Raw genomic sequence first — 17,129 nt, 5'->3', positions numbered from 1 at the left:
AGGGAGTTTTTAAGAGGTGATGGAATTGTCCTATATCCTGATTTGTGGTAGTGTTTACACAAACCTATACATGTGTTAAAATTCACAGAATGGAACACAAAGTAAATTTTTTTAATTGTAATTAAATGACAAAAACTCATTGTAGATACTGATGTTATAACAGTCCTTGAGGGCGACTTTCAAATTATCTTTCATGTGATGATAAAGCATCTTTATTCGATTCTGAAAATCTACAACACTGATCTTCATTCCTAAACATGTTTAGGCTCCTTCCTATAGCCTTCTAAAGTCAACACTATCAAGAATTCATCAGCTGGTTTTTTTTTTTTTTTTTTTGCAGTACGCGGGCCTCTCACTGTTGTGGCCTCTCCCATTGCGGAGCACAGGCTCCGGACGCACAGGCTCAGCGGCCATGGCTCACGGGCCCAGCCTCTCCGCGGCATGTGGGATCTTCCCGGACCGGGGCGTGAACCCGCGTCCCCTGCATCGGCAGGCGGACTTTCAACCACTGTGCCACCAGGGAAGCCCCATCAGCTGGTTTTGAATGCATATGTTATATATAGATAAAAAATAAAATTTATTTCAGAATTTAAGTCTATAATTCTCAGAAATGTAAATATGTCATCCTTAAAATGAGTTATTTTCATTGGTCAGGATATAAAAGCTCCCGAAGCTTTAGAGAGAATTATTGCTTTTGCACAACTACTTTTTCATTTCCAACCTTACTTCCTATGAAAGACATTGTGATTAGAAAAGCAATGGGTCTCATTTTTATTTGCGTCTTTTCAGTTTTCATTCTCAGCTTGCAAGTTTAATATTCAGAAGAGCAAAGAGGGAATAGGAAGGGTGGTAATGTGGAAAATGGGAATCAGGAACAGCTTTACCATGGAGGCCACTTTTTGTGGATCTACTCTGGGTAAGATCAAGTGTCCTCATTTATGACTGTCAGAGCTTTAAACCAAAGAGACGTTTTTAATGTAAGATTAATAGTGTAGGCAACTGGATCATGAGCACTTTCTTCCTGCTTAGATACATACTGATATCTAATCAATTCTATAGATAGGATGAATAAACAGACTCCCACTATATATCTCTATCATCATTTTCCTTTGTTTAGAAAAGGAAGTTTTAGCACATACATAGAATACCTAATTGGTTGTTTCATGAACTAATCTTTAATTGCTTGTTTGGGGTTTTGGTTTTTGTTTTAGAAGGGGTTCCTACAGATGACTCTAATGATTTCAAGAAAAAGCAATGCTCATAATTAAAATATCAGGATAGAAATATCTTTAGTAGATTTGCCATTTTTAAGGCAAACTTAGACTGGGCTTTGTTTTTGTTTTTTGTCAATTTGTATTTTAATTGGTTCCTTGAACTAGAAAGTGTGCCCTAGTTCCATTTAAGAAAGCTTTTAGTCACATTTAACATTATCCTTAGAATGCCCCATATTAAGGAAATTGTCACATTAGAAAATGTATCAACTCAAAGGAAAGTGCTGGAAATCCACACTTGTAACTTCTGGCTAGTTTTTAAAGCACCTTGAAATTCTTATAACACTATTAATGATGATGAAAACATTAAAATATTTACCCAGGTTTTCCTCTAAGTGATAACTAGGGTGCTTATAACTGGTAACCAAGTATTCTATAACTTTCTTACTGAATTTTCTTCTGCTTTGCAACACAGACTAATCTGTATTAAGTCACCTTTGGTCCAGGTGGTGGAGAAGGAACAAGGAAAAGCAATAAGCTGTTAAATGACCTGTCCCAGTGTAGAAAATCCAAAGGACAGAATATGGAATCATATCAGATGTTTTGTTTACACTTTGTTGGGCAACTTAGGCCCACCTGCTAAGAAAATATGTTTAAGTCACCTTCAAGGGTGGCTAAACTTATTGATGTTTTAGGTAATAAAAGCACTCATTTCAACACAAAAGACTTGGAGTCGATGGGGTATCATTTCTGTGATTCTCTCTTGAACTACTGTGATCCAGACCGAACCAAGGTAAGTAAAGTCCATTTGATGATACATCAGACTCCAGTCTCTCAGATAACATAACCTGTCTATGGGCCTACAGTAGTTTGTTCCTTTTAATATCCTAACAGTGTTAGTGTTTTTTGTACTTGATGTTCCAGGTATCTATAAATATTCAGTTTAATTAGGAAATAGTTATTTTATAATTAACTCATCTATCATTTTCCCCTAGTATTATCAGTGCCTGAAAGAATTAGAAGAAATGGAAAAACATATAAACTTGGAAGAAGTCCTTGATGATTCAGATACTTCTCCGAAAGAAATTACATTGGATCTAGAGTCTAGGTAAGTCAGGATGGTGGTAGTAATGTAATTTGCTGTGCTGTTCTACTGATACTATGCTCTTTATAATAACATGAGGATATAGTTTTCAGTCTGTACTGAAAATCCTGGCTATAGGTGGAGGAAAATTTTTCCCGTGCACATTACTTTAGCCAGACCTCATCAAGACTTCATTTATTCATTTATTTAGATGATATTAATTGAGCACCCACTATGTACTGTATATGAAAGACATATTCAAATTGTCTTTTTAATGCTGTCATTACCCACAGAGAACTGACACACTTATAGAGATGCCATATAAATAATCTAAGTTAGTGAATAATAAGTGCAAAATTTAATGCCAAGGGAATGTTATTGGAAGAAGGAAGGTGCTAATTTTAGTGCAGTTCCTATAGGAAAAGCAGAACAAATGTTTGATTCTTCCCCTTTATTTATAAATTTTCAGACTTTGAGTTAGTGCCCCTGTATTGTTTGCAGATAGAGAGTATCATTTTGAACTCATAGATTTGTTTATATTTGACGTGTTCCAATCAATTTCAGTCATCATTCTTCTAATACTCTTATAATGCCTAGAACTACTAAACATCTGTACCACCTTTGTAAACATTCTTCTTATAATTAGAACTATTTCTACCATTCCAATAAGATACTAAAGTAAAAGTAACAGTTGAAATCTTAAAATACCACCAAAACATTCTGTAAATTAAAATAATTTATCATTTTTTGTAGTGGCCATGGCTCTGACAGTTCAGAATCCAGTGACTCTCAGACTGATCTTCTCAAGTTAAGTTCTCAGGTACGATTGAAAATTTCTGCCTATGATATGGACATGCCAAATAAGTACTCTCCTTATTATGACTAACAGGCAAAAAAAAAGTTTGCAGTTGTATAATTATTGTGTATCATAATTGTTATTTTCTTACTATGTACCATATCCTTAAATCATAGAATTTTCTAACCATAGGGTTTTTTAATACTCTGGCTTATTGATGAGAACAGTTAAGATCCAGAGAGACTAAATTACATTTCAAAAGCCACACCGCTTGTTAATGAGAGTTGGTAGCATAACATACATCACCTGACTGCTAGTCCTACATTCATTCATTCATTCACTTAACAACTACGTACTGAGCCCCAACTATGTGCTTGGGAATAGAGCAGTGAACAAAACAAGACAAAAATCCCTCCCTCTGTAACTTATACTCTAGTTGGTAAGTAAAATATATGATGTGTTAGATGATCAGAAGTGCCCAAGGAGATCAGAGCAGGAGGATTAGGAGCTCAGGTGGTATTAGTACTGAATGTGCCCCCGCCCCAACCCTGACCTCCAGTGTGATGGTGCTAGGAGGTGACCAAGACAAGCTAAGACAGTACTCTATTGGTACATGTTAGAAAATGCTGATATTGCCATGTAGAGACTTCTGCAGGTGACTGTGGAGAGAGCTCAGAAAGAAAGGAAGAGAGTGGGAGAGTAAGTGTCCATCTTTTTAGACAATACATAAGTAATCATGTACAGATAAGGTCTCAGAAATGAAGAACACGTTACTGGACAATGGACAAAAAGCAGTCTTTGCTATAAAATGGTAAAGAACTTGGCTGAATTGCATTTGTGTTCTAGTGTTTTGTGCAAGGTAGAACTTGTGAGTGATAAAATTGTATATTTAGCTGAGGAGATATCTAAGCAAAGTGTTGAAGGAGTGGCTTGGTTCCTCCTGACTGCATACAGTTAAATGCAAGAGATAAATGAACTGAAGACGGAATTGTTAAGCAAAAAGGACCCAGAACATTGAAGTTTGGAAAATTCTCAGCGCATCCATAATCCAAAGAATGAGAATGTGTGTTCAGAATAGAACAGTTAAGTGTGTGGAGGACCAACCATTTGATAAGGAGATGAGTGTGGGTATGAAGCATGGAACTAATCAGCCACCCCAGCAGGAAAACTGCCAGTTTGAACCTAAGGGGTGAGCCACAGTTTTTAAATGTTACACTCCATTTATAGTTATTATAAAATATTGGTTATATTCCCCATGTTGTACAATTATCCTTGTAGCTTATTTTATACATAATAGTGTGTACCTCTTAATTCCCCACCCCTGTATTGCCCCTCCCCCCTTCCCTCTTCCCACTGGTAACCACTAGTTCTCTACATCTGTGAGTGTGCTTTTTTGTTATATTCACTAGTTTGTTGTATTTTTTAGATTTCACATATAAGTGATATCATTCAGTATTTGTTTTTCTGACTTATTTCACTTATCATAATATCCTTCAAGTCCATCCATGTTGCTGCAAATGGCAAAATTTCATTCTTTTTTTTGGCTGAGTAGTATTCCATTGTGTGTGTGTGTGTGTGTGTGTGTGTGTGTGTGTGTATGTGTGTGTATATATATATATACATATATACATATATACATATGTACATATATATATATACACACACACACACACACACACACACATACATACACGTCATCTTTATCCATTCATCTGTTAACGGACATTTCCTTAGGTTGCTTCCATATCTTGGTAATTGTAAATAATGCTCCTGTGAACATTGGGATGGATGTATCTTTTCAAATGAGGGGTCTTGTTTTTTTCAGATGTATACCCAGGATAGGAATTGCTGGGTCATATGGTAGTTCTATTTTTGAGAAACCTCCATACTGTTTTCCATAGTGGATCCACCAATTTACATTCTCACCAATAGTGTATGAGGGTTCCATTTTCTCCATGTTCTCGCCGTCGTTTGTTATTCGTGGTTTTTTTTTTTTTTTTTTTCGGTACACGGGCCTCTCACTGTTGTGGCCTCTCCCATTGTGCAGCGCAGGCTCAGCGGCCATGGCCCATGGGCCTAGCCGCACCGCGGCATGTGGGATCTTCCCGGACTGGGGCATGAACTCATGTCCCCTGCATCAGCAGGCGGACTCTCAACCACTGGGCCACCAGGGAAGCCCTATTCGTGTTCTTTTTGATGATAGCCATTCTGAGAGGTGTGAGGTGATATCTCATTGTGGTTTTGATTTGCGTTTTCCTAATGATTAGCAGTGTTGAGCATCTTTTCATTTACCTGTTGGCCATCTGCATTTTCTCTTTGGAAAAATGTCTCTTCAGTTATTCTGCCCATTTTTTAATTGGGTTGTTTGGATTTTTGCTTGCTTGTTCTTTTTCTTTCTTTCTTTCTTTTTTGGTTGTGTGGCATGTGGGATCTTAGTTCCCTGACCAGGGATCGAACCCATGCCCCCTGTGGTAGAAGTGTAGAGTCTTAACCACTGGGCCACCAGGGAAGTCCTGGGTTGTTTGTTTTTTTGATGTTGAGTCATATGAGCGGTTTATATATGTTGGATGTTAACCCCTTATCAATCATATCATTTGCAAATATTTTCTCCCATTCAGCAGGCTTTTTGTTTTGTTTATGGTTTCCTTTGCTGTGCAAAAGATTTTAAGTTTAAATAGGTCCCATTTGTTTATTTTTGCTTTTATTTCCTTTGCTTTAAGAGATAGATCCAAAAAATACTGCTACAGTTCATGTCAGTGTTCTGCCTATGTTTTCCTCTAGGAGTTTTATGGTTTCCAGTCTTACATTTAGGTCTCTAATCCATTTTGACTTTATTTTTGTATATGGTATTAGTGAATGTTCTAATTTCATTGTTTTACATGTAGCTGTAGTTTTCCCACCCCCACTTGGTGAAGAGATTCTTTTCTCCATTGTATATTCTTGCCTCCTTTGTCATAGATTGAGCATAAGTGTGTGGGTTTATTTCTGGGCTCTCTATTCTGTTCCATTGATGTTTGTGTTTATTTTTGTGCTAGTACCATACTGTTTTGATTGTGGCTTTGTAGTATAGTCTGAAGTCAGGGAGTGTGATTCCTCCAGCTCTGTTCTTCTTTCTCAAGATTGGTTTGGCTATTGGGTTTTTCATGTTTCCATACAAATTTTTAAAATATTTGTTCTAGTTCTGTGAAAAATGCCATTGGTATTTTGATAGGGATTGCATTGAATCTGTAGATTGCCTTGGGTACATTTTAACAATATTAATTCTTCTAAGCTAAGAACACAGTATATCTTTCCGTCTGTTTGTTTCATGAAGACAAATTTTAAAAAGCCCTGAAGGTGACTAAGAGATCATCAGGGCCATTAACACTAGGTTTTAACAGGGCAGATGGCTTCCAATAGAGGCCATGGAGGTGAGCCGCCTGGAGCTGTGCACTGTGGTGTGGGCAGAGTCCAGACAGAGAGCCAGGCATGAGTAGCACCCTGCCAAGCTGTTGGCGTGCTACTGCCACCCTAGTGGGTCCAGAAGGCAGAGCATTGGGGCAAGAGGATTATTCTTGACCATTAAGATCTCATTGAATCTGCTTTACTAGGTTTTGAGCTTGCTTGGGACCCATTCCCCATCCTTCTTTCCTTTTTCTCCCTTTTGCAATGGGAATGTCTTATCCTATGCCTGTCCCACAGTTGTATTTTGGAAGCACATAACGACTGGTTTCATGGGTTCACAACTGGACAGGAAATTTACCTCAGGATGAATCATATTTTGAGTCTCATCCATATCTGATTTAGATGTTATTGAGGTAAGACTTTGTGGAGTTTAGAGTTGATGCTGGAATTAGTTAAGACGTTAGGGGTTGTTGGGATGGGATGAATGAATTTTGCATGTGAGAATGACATGAATCTGAGGGGATTAGGGGTGGAATGCTATGGTCTAGATATTTCTGTCCCCCAAAAGTCATATGTTGACATTATAATGCCCCATATTATGGTACAAGAAGGTGGGGCCTTTGGGAGGTGATTATGTCATGAGGGCAGAGCCCTCTGAATGGGATTAGTGCCTTATAAAAGAGGCTCCAGAGAGATCCCTACTGCCTTGTGAGGATACAACAAGCAGTCTACAACCCAAAAGAAAGCTCTCATCTGACCATACTGGCACCCTCATCTCAACCTTCCAGCCTCCTGAACTATGGGAAATAAGTGTCCCTCATTTATTAGCCACACAGTTGGAGGTATTTTGTTATAGCAGGTGAATGGACCAAGACAGATGTTGTATTCATTTTCTATTGCTGAGTAACTACCCCAAATCTTAGCAGCTTTAAACAACAAACATTTATTATCACATAGTTCCTGTGGGTCCAGAATCCAGGAGTGGCTTATCTGGGTTCCTTTATCTAAGGTCTCTGAAAAGACTGCAGTGAAGGTAGCCTAATCTCAGAAGCAGAATCCCATTACTTTTGCCATATACCATTCAGTAGAAGTCAGTCACTAGGTTTAGCCCAGTGACCTAGGATTACAGAAGGGTATGAATACTAAAAGATGGGGATCATCAGAGGTCATCTTAGAGATTGTCTACCACAGATGTAAAAGCCGTTACTTTGATTTGACCTTTGCCTCAAGGCTATATTGAAGCCAACCTACAAATTCTAGAATTTGGGGCTCTCTGTTTCCCCTCTCAATTCAGTGTTTTTATCCACATTTTTTGAGCCGATTTCTTTCTTGTAGCACACCTTATCAAATAAAGCTAGCAACAACTAACTCATAGTCAAAACTTTCTGCCTCAAAATCTCTTTGCCCAATGACTCAGTTCTGTTAGGTATATTTTCTGTCTTTCACACTGTCACAGAAGATAGTTTTATTAAATGTATCACCTCTACATAACTTTCTAGGTTCCTATAACCACCTGTTGTTATTCAGTCACAAAGCCAGTAATTGCCACATAATGTAGGTTTTTATTAGGACAGCATTCTATTTCTAGGTATCAGTTTCAACACTATTCATATTTTATTCATTAAAACAAAATTCTCAGAATCTCAGTAGCTTATAATAGCAAATACCTATTTTCCTGTTCATGGATCATCTATGGCTCTACTGGGCTAATAGGGGATCAGTTGAACTTATATCCAGACTGTGGGTTGTTTCAGATCTATTCTGTTTCTTCCTCCCCCCACCCCAAGACCAGCAGCCAGTTAGGGTACGTTCTGCTCATGGTAAATCACAAGAGTTCAGGAGGGCACGCCAAACCATGAAAGTATGTTTAAAGTCCCTGTTTCTCATTCCACTGGCTAAATCAAGTCATATATCCAAATCTAACATCAATGGAATAGGAAGGGTAAAAATTTGGGAACAGTCCAGGGGCATCTATTCCCGGGGTAGGAACTAGAAGTGCAAAGGCCATGAGAAAGGAGCATGTCTGTCATCTTCTAGGAAGACCAAGGAGGCTAATTTGGGTAGAGAAGACTGAAAAAGGAGAACAGTGGTAAGAGATAAAGTGAGATAGGTGTTGGAAGTTGAGGGGGACAAATCATGTAAAACCTGGCTTAGGACTTCACTTCTTACTCTAAGTGAGTCTGGAGAGTTTTGGTCAGAGGAATGACATGATGTGCTTTAAGTGTCAGCAAGGTCACTTTGGCTGTTGTTTTGAGAGTAGAATGATGAACCACAAGGGGAGACCATTTAAGGGGCTACTGCAGTTATCCAGACAAGAAAAAGTGGTGGCTGGACCAAGGTGGTAGCCGTAGAGAGGATGAGAAGTGATCAGATTTTAGATATATCTGACAGAGTCTAGAGAATTTGCTGATGGCTTGGGTGTGAGTTTGAACAGTAAAAAGGAGAGCTAGAGGTATCCAGAATTCCAGGCCTGAGCAACTGAAGATGGAGCTTCCACTTACTGACATGGGGACTATTTTCTTCTCTTCCTACTAAATCACGTTCTGAAGGTATGTATCAGGACTCCATACATTGCAAAGAACAAAAAACTCTTCAAAAAAAATGGCTTAGCTGGGCTCTCCTGGTGGCGCAGTGGTTGAGAGTCCGCCTGCCGATGCAGGGAACATGGGTTCGTGCCCCGGTCCGGGAAGATCCCACATGCCATGGAGCGGCTGGGCCCATGAGCCATGGCTGCTGAGCCTGTGTGTCCGGAGCCTGTGCTCCGCAACGGGAGAGGCCACAACAGTGAGAGGCCCACGTACAGCAAATTAAAAAAAAAAGGCTTAGCTAAAAGGGGAATTGGTTGGCTTAGTAAGGGAAAAAGTCTAGGGACGAGACTGGCTTTAGCCATGGCTTAAATAAGGGGCTCAAAGGATATCACTAGGATTCAAAGTTTTTTCCCCATTTAAATGTCATTTCTGCCTCTTCTGGGTTGGTTCCATTCTCAAACTCTCCTCTCTTGCTGGCGAAATGGAATTCCAGCCTCACATTCTCACAACTTTAAGTCTGGTAGATACCCTCTTTTCCAGTAGCCCCCTCAAAAACATAGAGTTTGATTCTTTTATTGTAGTAAAAATACACATAACATTTACCATCTTAGCCATTTTTAAGTGTACACTTCAGTGGTATTAAGTACATTCACATTGTTGTACAACCATCACCACCATCCCATAACTCTTGTCATCTTCAAAAACTGAAATTCTATACCCATTAATAACTCCGCATTCTCTGCCCCCCTGGCCCTTGGAAACCACTGGTATACTTTCTTTCTTCATGATTTTGACTACACTAAGTACCTCATATAAGTAGAATCATACAGTATTTGTCTTTTTGTAATTTATTTCATCTAGCATAATGTCCTCAAGGTTCATCCACGTTGTAGCATATTTCAGAATTTCTTTCCTTTATGAGGCTGAATATTCTGTTGTACGTTTATACCACATTTTGCTAATCCATTCTTCCATCAATGGACACCAGGGTTGCTTTCACATTTTAGCTATTGTGAATAATGCTGCTATGTACATGATTGTACAGATGTCTCTTCAAGACGTTGCTTTTCATTCTCTTGGTTATATACCCTAAAATGAAATTGCTGGATCATATGGTAATTCTACTTTTAATTTTTTGAGGAACCTCCATACTGTTTTTCACAGCAGCTATACCATTTTACATTCCCATCAAATCAGTGCACACAGGCTCTGATTTTTCTACATGCTTGACAGCACTTGTTATTTTCTGGGTTTGTGTTTTTTTAATAATGGCCATTCTAACAGGTGTGAGGTGATATCTCACTGTGGCTTTGATTTGCATTTCCCTAATGGTTAGTGATATTGAGCATCTATTTATATGCTATTTATATGCCTATTGGCCATTCATATATATTTTCTTTGGAGAAATGTCTATTCAAGTCCTTTGCCCATTTCTGAATTGGTTTATTTTTTGTTGTTGAATTTTAGGAGTTCTGGACATTAATCCCTTATCAGGTATGTGATTTGCAAATATTTCTCCCATTCTGTATTTTTCCTTTTTACTCTCTGAATAGTGTCTGTGATGCACAAAATTTTTTAAATTTTCATTAAGTTCAGTTTGTCTATTTTTCTTTTTTAAACCTGTGCCTTTAGTGTCATATCTAACATATCATTGACAAATCCAATGTCATGAAGCTTTTGCTCTATGTTTTCTCCTAAGATATTTATTGTTTTAAGTATTACATTTAGGCCCTTGATCAATTTTGAGTTAATTTTTGTATAAGGTGCTAGGTCAGGGTCCAACTTCATTCTTTTGCAAATCGATATCCAGTTTTCCCAGCACCATTTGATGAAAGACTGTTCTTTCCCTGTTGAATATTTTAGCACCCTTGTCAAAAGTCACAAAGATTTATTCATGGGCTCTCTATTCTGTCCATTAGTCTATATGTCTGTCTTCATACCAGTACCACATTGTCTTGATTACTGTAGAAATGTAGTAAGTTTTGAAATCAGGAAGTGTGAACCCTCTAATTTCCTTCTCCCTTTTCAAGATTATTTTGGCATTCAGAGTTCCTTGAGATTCTGTATAAATTTTACAATGAATTTTTCTATTTCTGCAAAAAATATCATTGGGATTTTGCTAGGGATTGCATTGAATCCATAGATTGCTTTGGGCAGTATTGGCATTTTAATAATATTAATAAGTCTTCTAATCCATGAACAAGGGATGTGTTTATATTTATTTATGTCTTCTTTAATTTCTTTAAGCAATGTTTTGTAGTTTCTGTTACACAATTCTTTCACCTCCTTGGTTAATTCCTAACTATTCTGTTCTTTTTGATGTTCTTGTACATGGAAATGTTTTTGTAATTTCCTTATCTTTCATTATTTGTTTATAGAAATGCAACTGTTTTTGTGTGTTGAGTTTGTATCCTGATACTTTGCTGAATTAATGTATTAGTTCAAACAGGTTTTTTGTGGACTCTAGGGTTTTTAAATATATCATCTGCAAAAGAGATCATTTTACTTCTTCCTTTCCAATTTGGATGCCTTTTTATTTCTTCTTCTTGCTTAATTGCTAGGGCTTGAACTTCCAGTACTATGTTGAATGGAAGTGGTGAAAGCAGACACCCTAGCCTTGTTCCTGATCTTAGAGGAGGTGCTTTTTGGTCTTTCACCATTGAGTGTGATGTTTGCTGTAGGTTTTTTATAGATGGCTTTTATTATGGTGAGGTAGTTTCCTTCTATGCCTAGTTTGTTGAGTTTTTTTAAATCATGAAAGGGTGTTGAGTTTTGTCCAGATGCCTTTTCTGCATTAATTGAGATGGTCATGTGTTTTTTTCCCATTCCTCCATTCTATTGATTTGGTGTATTACATCGATCAATTTTCATATGTTAAAACTATCCTTGCATTCCAGATATAAATCCTATTTGGTCATGGTGTAAATCCTTTTAATATGCTGCTGAATTTGGTTTGCTATTATTTTGTTGAGGATTTTTGCATCAGTGTTCATAAGGGGTATTGGTCTATAATTTTCTTGTAGTGTCTTTGTCTGGCTTTGGTATCACAGTAATGCTGGTCTTACAGAGCGAGTTAGGAAATGTTCCTTACTCTTCAGTTTTTTGGAAAAGTTGGAGAAAGATCAGCATTAGTTTTTTAAATATTTGGTGGAATTCACCCAAGAAACTGTCAGGTCCAGGGCTTTATTTTTGGTTGGGAGAATTTTCATTACTGATTCAATCTCCTCAACTAGTTATATATAGGTCTACTCATATTTTCTATTTCTGCATGAGATAGTCTTGGTAAGTTCTGTGTTTCTAGTCATTTGTCCATTTCATCTAGGTTATCTAATTTATTGGCATACACTTGTTTGCAATACTCTTATAATCCTTTCTGTTTCTGTAGAATTGGTAGTAATATCTCTACTTTCATTTCTGATTTTAGTAATTTAACTTTTTTTCTTTGTCCATTTAGCTAAAGGTTTATCAATTTTGTTGATCTTTTCAAACAATCAACTTTTGGTTTCATTGATTTTTCTCTAGTTTTTCTATTTCATTTATCTCTGCTCTAATCCTTATTACTTCCTTCCTCTTCTGTCTGTGGATTTAATTTTTTCTTCTTTTTCTAGTTCGTTAAGTTTAAAGTTAGGTTACTGACTTGAGATCTTTAGTTTTTGAATGTGTTTATAGTTATAAATTTCCCCCTTAGCACTACTTTCACTGTGTCCCATAAATTTTGCTCTGTTGTGTTTTCATTTTCATTCAACTCTGTAAGTATTTCCTAGTTTCTCTTGTGACTTCTCTGATTCATTGTTTAAAAGTGCGTGTATAATTTCCACAATTTTTTGAACATTTTATTTTTCCTTAGGTTATTTCTAACTTTATCCCATTGTGGTAAGAAAAGATACTTTGTATGATATCTATCTTTTAAAATCTATTAAAACTTAATTGGTGGTCTAGCATATGTTCTGTCCTGGAAAATGTCCTATATATGCACTTGAGAAGAACGTGTGTTCTATTGTTGTTGGGTAGTGTTCTGTATATGTCTGTTAAGTTCTGATGACTCATTATGTTGTCCTTTTTCCTTATATATCTTCTGTCTGACTGGTCTCCCTATTGTAAGTGGGGTATTGAAGTCTCCTACTATATTGTAGAACTGTCTGTTTCTCCCTTCAATTCGGTCAGTTTTTGCTTCATACATTTTGATGATCTGTCATTAGGTATGTAAATGTTTATAATTGTTATGTCTTCTTGCTGTGTTGAATCTTTTATTAACATATCTTTTTTAAAGTAGTTTCTAGTAACATTTTTAAATTTAAAGTCTATTTTGTCTAATAGAGCCACTCCTGCCCTCTTTTGGTTACTATTTGCATAGAATATCTCTTTCCTTCCTTTCACTTTCAACCAGTTTGTGTCTTTGGATCTCAGTGAGTCTTTTATAGACTGAATATAGTTGGATCATGTGTTTTTATCTATTCTGACAGTCTCTGTCTTCTGATTGGAGAGTTTAATTACTGATAAAGAGAGACTCCTGTCACAAGTATTCTTGTCCGTCATTTCCTGCATTCCTGTCTTCTTTTGTGTTTAGTTGATTTTTTGTGGTGAAATGTTTAAATTCCTTTCTTACTTCCTTTTGTGTATATTCTATATGTCTTTTCTTTGTTGTCACCAGGGGGATTACATTTAATATCCTGAAGTTATAACACTCTAATTTGATACAGCTTAACTTCAAAACATACAAAAACTCTGTTCCTTTACAGCTGCACTCCCAGGCTTTCAGCTGTATATGTCACCAAATTACGTAGTTACATACTGTGTGCCCAAAAACGTAAATTAATAATTCTTTAAGTAAGTGTGTTAGTCTCTTAAATTATGTAATAAGTAAGGTTTAGTTACAGACCAAGGTGACAGTAGTCTAATACTAATTTTATACTAATAAATGCTTTTTTTTCTTTAAATGTTTTTCTCTTAAATCATGTAGACAACAAAAAATTCAGTTTGAAACTACTGTTACAATAGTACTTACTAGCTTGTATAATTTCCCATGTATTTAACTTCACTGAGACCTTTATTTTTCTCTACAGCTTCAATTTACTATCTAGAGTCCTTTCATGTCACCCTGCAGAAATCCCTTGGGCATTTCTTTCAAGGCATGTCAAATGGTCACAAACTCCCTCAGCTTTTGTTTATCTGGAAATGTCTTTAATTTCTACCTAATTTTTGAAGGACAGTTCTGCTGTTTTTTGGGGTTTTTCCCTATTTTGCACTGTGTTCTGGCTTCCAAAGTTTCTGATGAGAAATCTGATCATGATCTTATTGAGGCTCCCTTGCATGTAATAATTTGCTTCTCTCTTAATGCTGTCAAAAGTCTCTCTTTGACTTTGAAAGTTTATGTGACTTACTGTGGGTTTTTAAATTTCATCTTACTTGGAGTTCACTGAGCTTCTTTGATATTTACCTTCCTGTCTTTCATCAAATTTGGGAAGTTTTCAGGCATTATTTCTTCACTCCTTGGCATTTGTGGGTTGCTGACTTCTCCAGCTCTAAGGCTGGGATGCATGAGGCAAAAAGAAAACACATGAAACTACTCACCATCATGCTCCTCTTCTGCTCCTGAAGTCCCTCATCATCTGCCTTCTTCTTTTCACCTTTTAGAGCCTCTTGTGTTTATTTGGTATGTAATACCCAGGGTATTAGCTGTACTTAGTGGAAAGAAGAGGACGAGTACTTCATCTTCCTAGAAGTGGAAGTCTTAAGATAGTTTTATGTCTGTCTGCATACATACATACTATCTTTGATATACTGATAAATAATGATTTTAAATATGATTCTCTTACCTAGAAAAAAACAAGAAAAAACATCTGAAAACAAAGAAGGACAGAAACTCTACCACAGCAAGCCATCAGAGAAGAGCAAGAGGTAAATAGTCATTGACACGGTTGTTAACAGTCATTGAAAAAAACGAGAATGGCAGATTATTTCCTCTTATACCCAGGAAGACTTCATGATTTTTCCCCAGGTAAAATTAATGATTAAAATTTTGCTCATATTATTTACTGTTTATAAAAATACAAAAGAATCTTGACAGATAAGAGGTGGGTCTTATTATGGTGCTATATTTAAATTTCACTTATACTTACTTGGAAAAGTATTTGAGGCATCTTACAAAGATGTATCCAGGATAGCAAGAAAAAATAAAACTAAGAAAGATTAATGGGAAAACAAGAGTATAAAATAGATGGTGCTGAGAGATTGCCTTCCATCATGATAGCATGAGGATCTCTGCAAACCCACTCACCAGCAAAAATCAGAGAAAATTATTTTTTTAAACAAAATTTAAAGTTTCTGGAAATGGTCCTAAGGGCATACAGCAAATGAAAAATCATCTATTCGGGAAAATCTACTAAAATTGGGTACAAACAAAGAAACAACCAAAAAGAAACCAGTGAGATCCTGGGGTATTTGAATCAAGACTCTCCACACCCTGCCCCCCAGCTTCCAGCTCAGTGATACTCTACTACAGGAGAGTGCAGCCAAGGACACAGGGTCCACTTTCCCCACAGATGCCAGCCAGAGGGCTATCTTCCCAGGAAGGGCAGGGCTTGCATATCTTATCTGTCTCCAGCTGCCTGTTGTTGAAGTGAAGTTCCAGGTAAGTGCAGTCAGGAGGTGGGGGCTCCCTTCTTTCTACCCAGACCCCACTCTTGAAAAGAAGGCTCCACACTTTGTGTGCTACATCACTGAAAATATTTTGGTCCTAATCGCCCGTCTTGGATTGTAAGGTGTTGGTTCCGCACTGGAAGAGGCAAATAGAGAAGACCTGAGGCTCCTGCCCTCCTTCCGCCTACATCTTAGCTCCTAAAGTGGGGTACCACTGAGAGAAGAGTGCCACTGTCCCCACTCTCAGCTCCAGAGACACATCAGAAATTTTGCATAAGTGCATTAAGATGGCAGAGTAGGAGGATGTGGAGCTCACTTCCCCTCAAAAACACATCTACATGTGGCACAGTTCTCATAGCAAACCAACTGGAAACTGGCAGAAGATCTCTTATACAACCAAAGCTGCAAGAAACATCCCCATGTCATTGGGTACGATGGGAAAAAAAAGGCATCAAGACACAGGACGCCCCGGGAAGGTATCTGTGAAGGAGGGAGGGTCCACACAGGCAAGCCCTCACCCTGGGAACCCCATGACTGCTAGGAACTCCACCAGGACATATAGAGGGACTGGAGGGGCCTGGACTCTGATCCCAAGCTGTGTGCATGTGCTGGCTTGCTATCAGGGCAGAAAGAGACTAGAGCTGATGGCTGCCACTTCATCACACTTCCCAGCCTGAAGCACATGCCGGGTGGGGCAGCTAGTATGTGCAGTGGCTAGGCACTGAATCTTGGGTTTGTGTGCCCTGGGAGTGAACTCAGTCTAGCTGCACAGAGACAGCCCAGAGAGTCTGGGGTGTGGCCCAGGCCAAACCTCAGAGCCCATTGTCAGTACCTGCATTGCAGAGCACAAGTCTTCCATTGGAGCCCATCATCAGCACATGCATGGTGGGGCACAGGTACGGTGGCAGCGGACTTTGTTGGCATACGCACCACGTGGCATCACAGAATCGCATGTCTCTGGCAGACAGCCCCTGGGGAGGAATACACAGTGGTTCCTTTCCCTGTGAGAGTGCTCTGGTTCTTCCCACCTCACACCCCAGCTTGGAGCTGGATTGTGGGTGGACAGGTCCTGGGAGAGTGGCCCCAGGCAGCAGCACAATGACCTCAATTCCTGCAGCCACAACACCCCAGCTCCCAGCACCAGCCTAGCACTAGGTCTGGGATAAACACAACGGAGAAACGGACAAGACCTTGGGCTGCTTCTGGGAAGAACTGTGGATGCCTTCAATGGTGGCACATAGGTCTGCTATGACTACATGGGCCTCACTTGCTTCAGCACTCACCTCCTTTGCAACAGAGCATATACTTAAGGGCAACAGAGTCTTACTGAGCCCAACCCTCAGGGCTTCTACGCCAACAATCAGGGAGCAGACCCCACCCCCAGCAAGGCTCTGACAGCCACAGAGCAAAGAGGAGGCCCCATCCAAAATCGAGTGCAGGCTCTGGACAACACAACACCAATCCCATCCCCTATCAAGGGGATAATG

The 17,129-nt window shown here is 38.4% G+C and overlaps 1 protein-coding gene across 1 annotated transcript in view; it reads left to right on the top strand.

The window, feature by feature from the left end:
- Positions 1-17,129, top strand: part of AGBL3 (AGBL carboxypeptidase 3) — a 91,737-nt gene that overhangs the window by 50,676 nt on the left and 23,932 nt on the right. Inside the window, 7 exon segments of the mRNA XM_024737929.1 lie at positions 790-916; positions 1,907-2,004; positions 2,207-2,319; positions 3,049-3,115; positions 13,875-13,886; positions 14,835-14,901; positions 15,546-15,634. Of these exon segments, the coding sequence (XP_024593697.1) occupies positions 790-916; positions 1,907-2,004; positions 2,207-2,319; positions 3,049-3,115; positions 13,875-13,886; positions 14,835-14,901; positions 15,546-15,634 (573 nt within the window).

This window comes from Neophocaena asiaeorientalis, unplaced genomic scaffold, assembly GCF_003031525.2.
Source record: "Neophocaena asiaeorientalis asiaeorientalis breed wild unplaced genomic scaffold, Neophocaena_asiaeorientalis_V1.1 scaffold364, whole genome shotgun sequence".
NCBI lineage: Eukaryota > Metazoa > Chordata > Mammalia > Artiodactyla > Phocoenidae > Neophocaena > Neophocaena asiaeorientalis.
The sequence above is the reverse complement of the archived record's forward strand: the minus strand, read 5'-3'. Positions and strand labels throughout refer to the sequence as shown.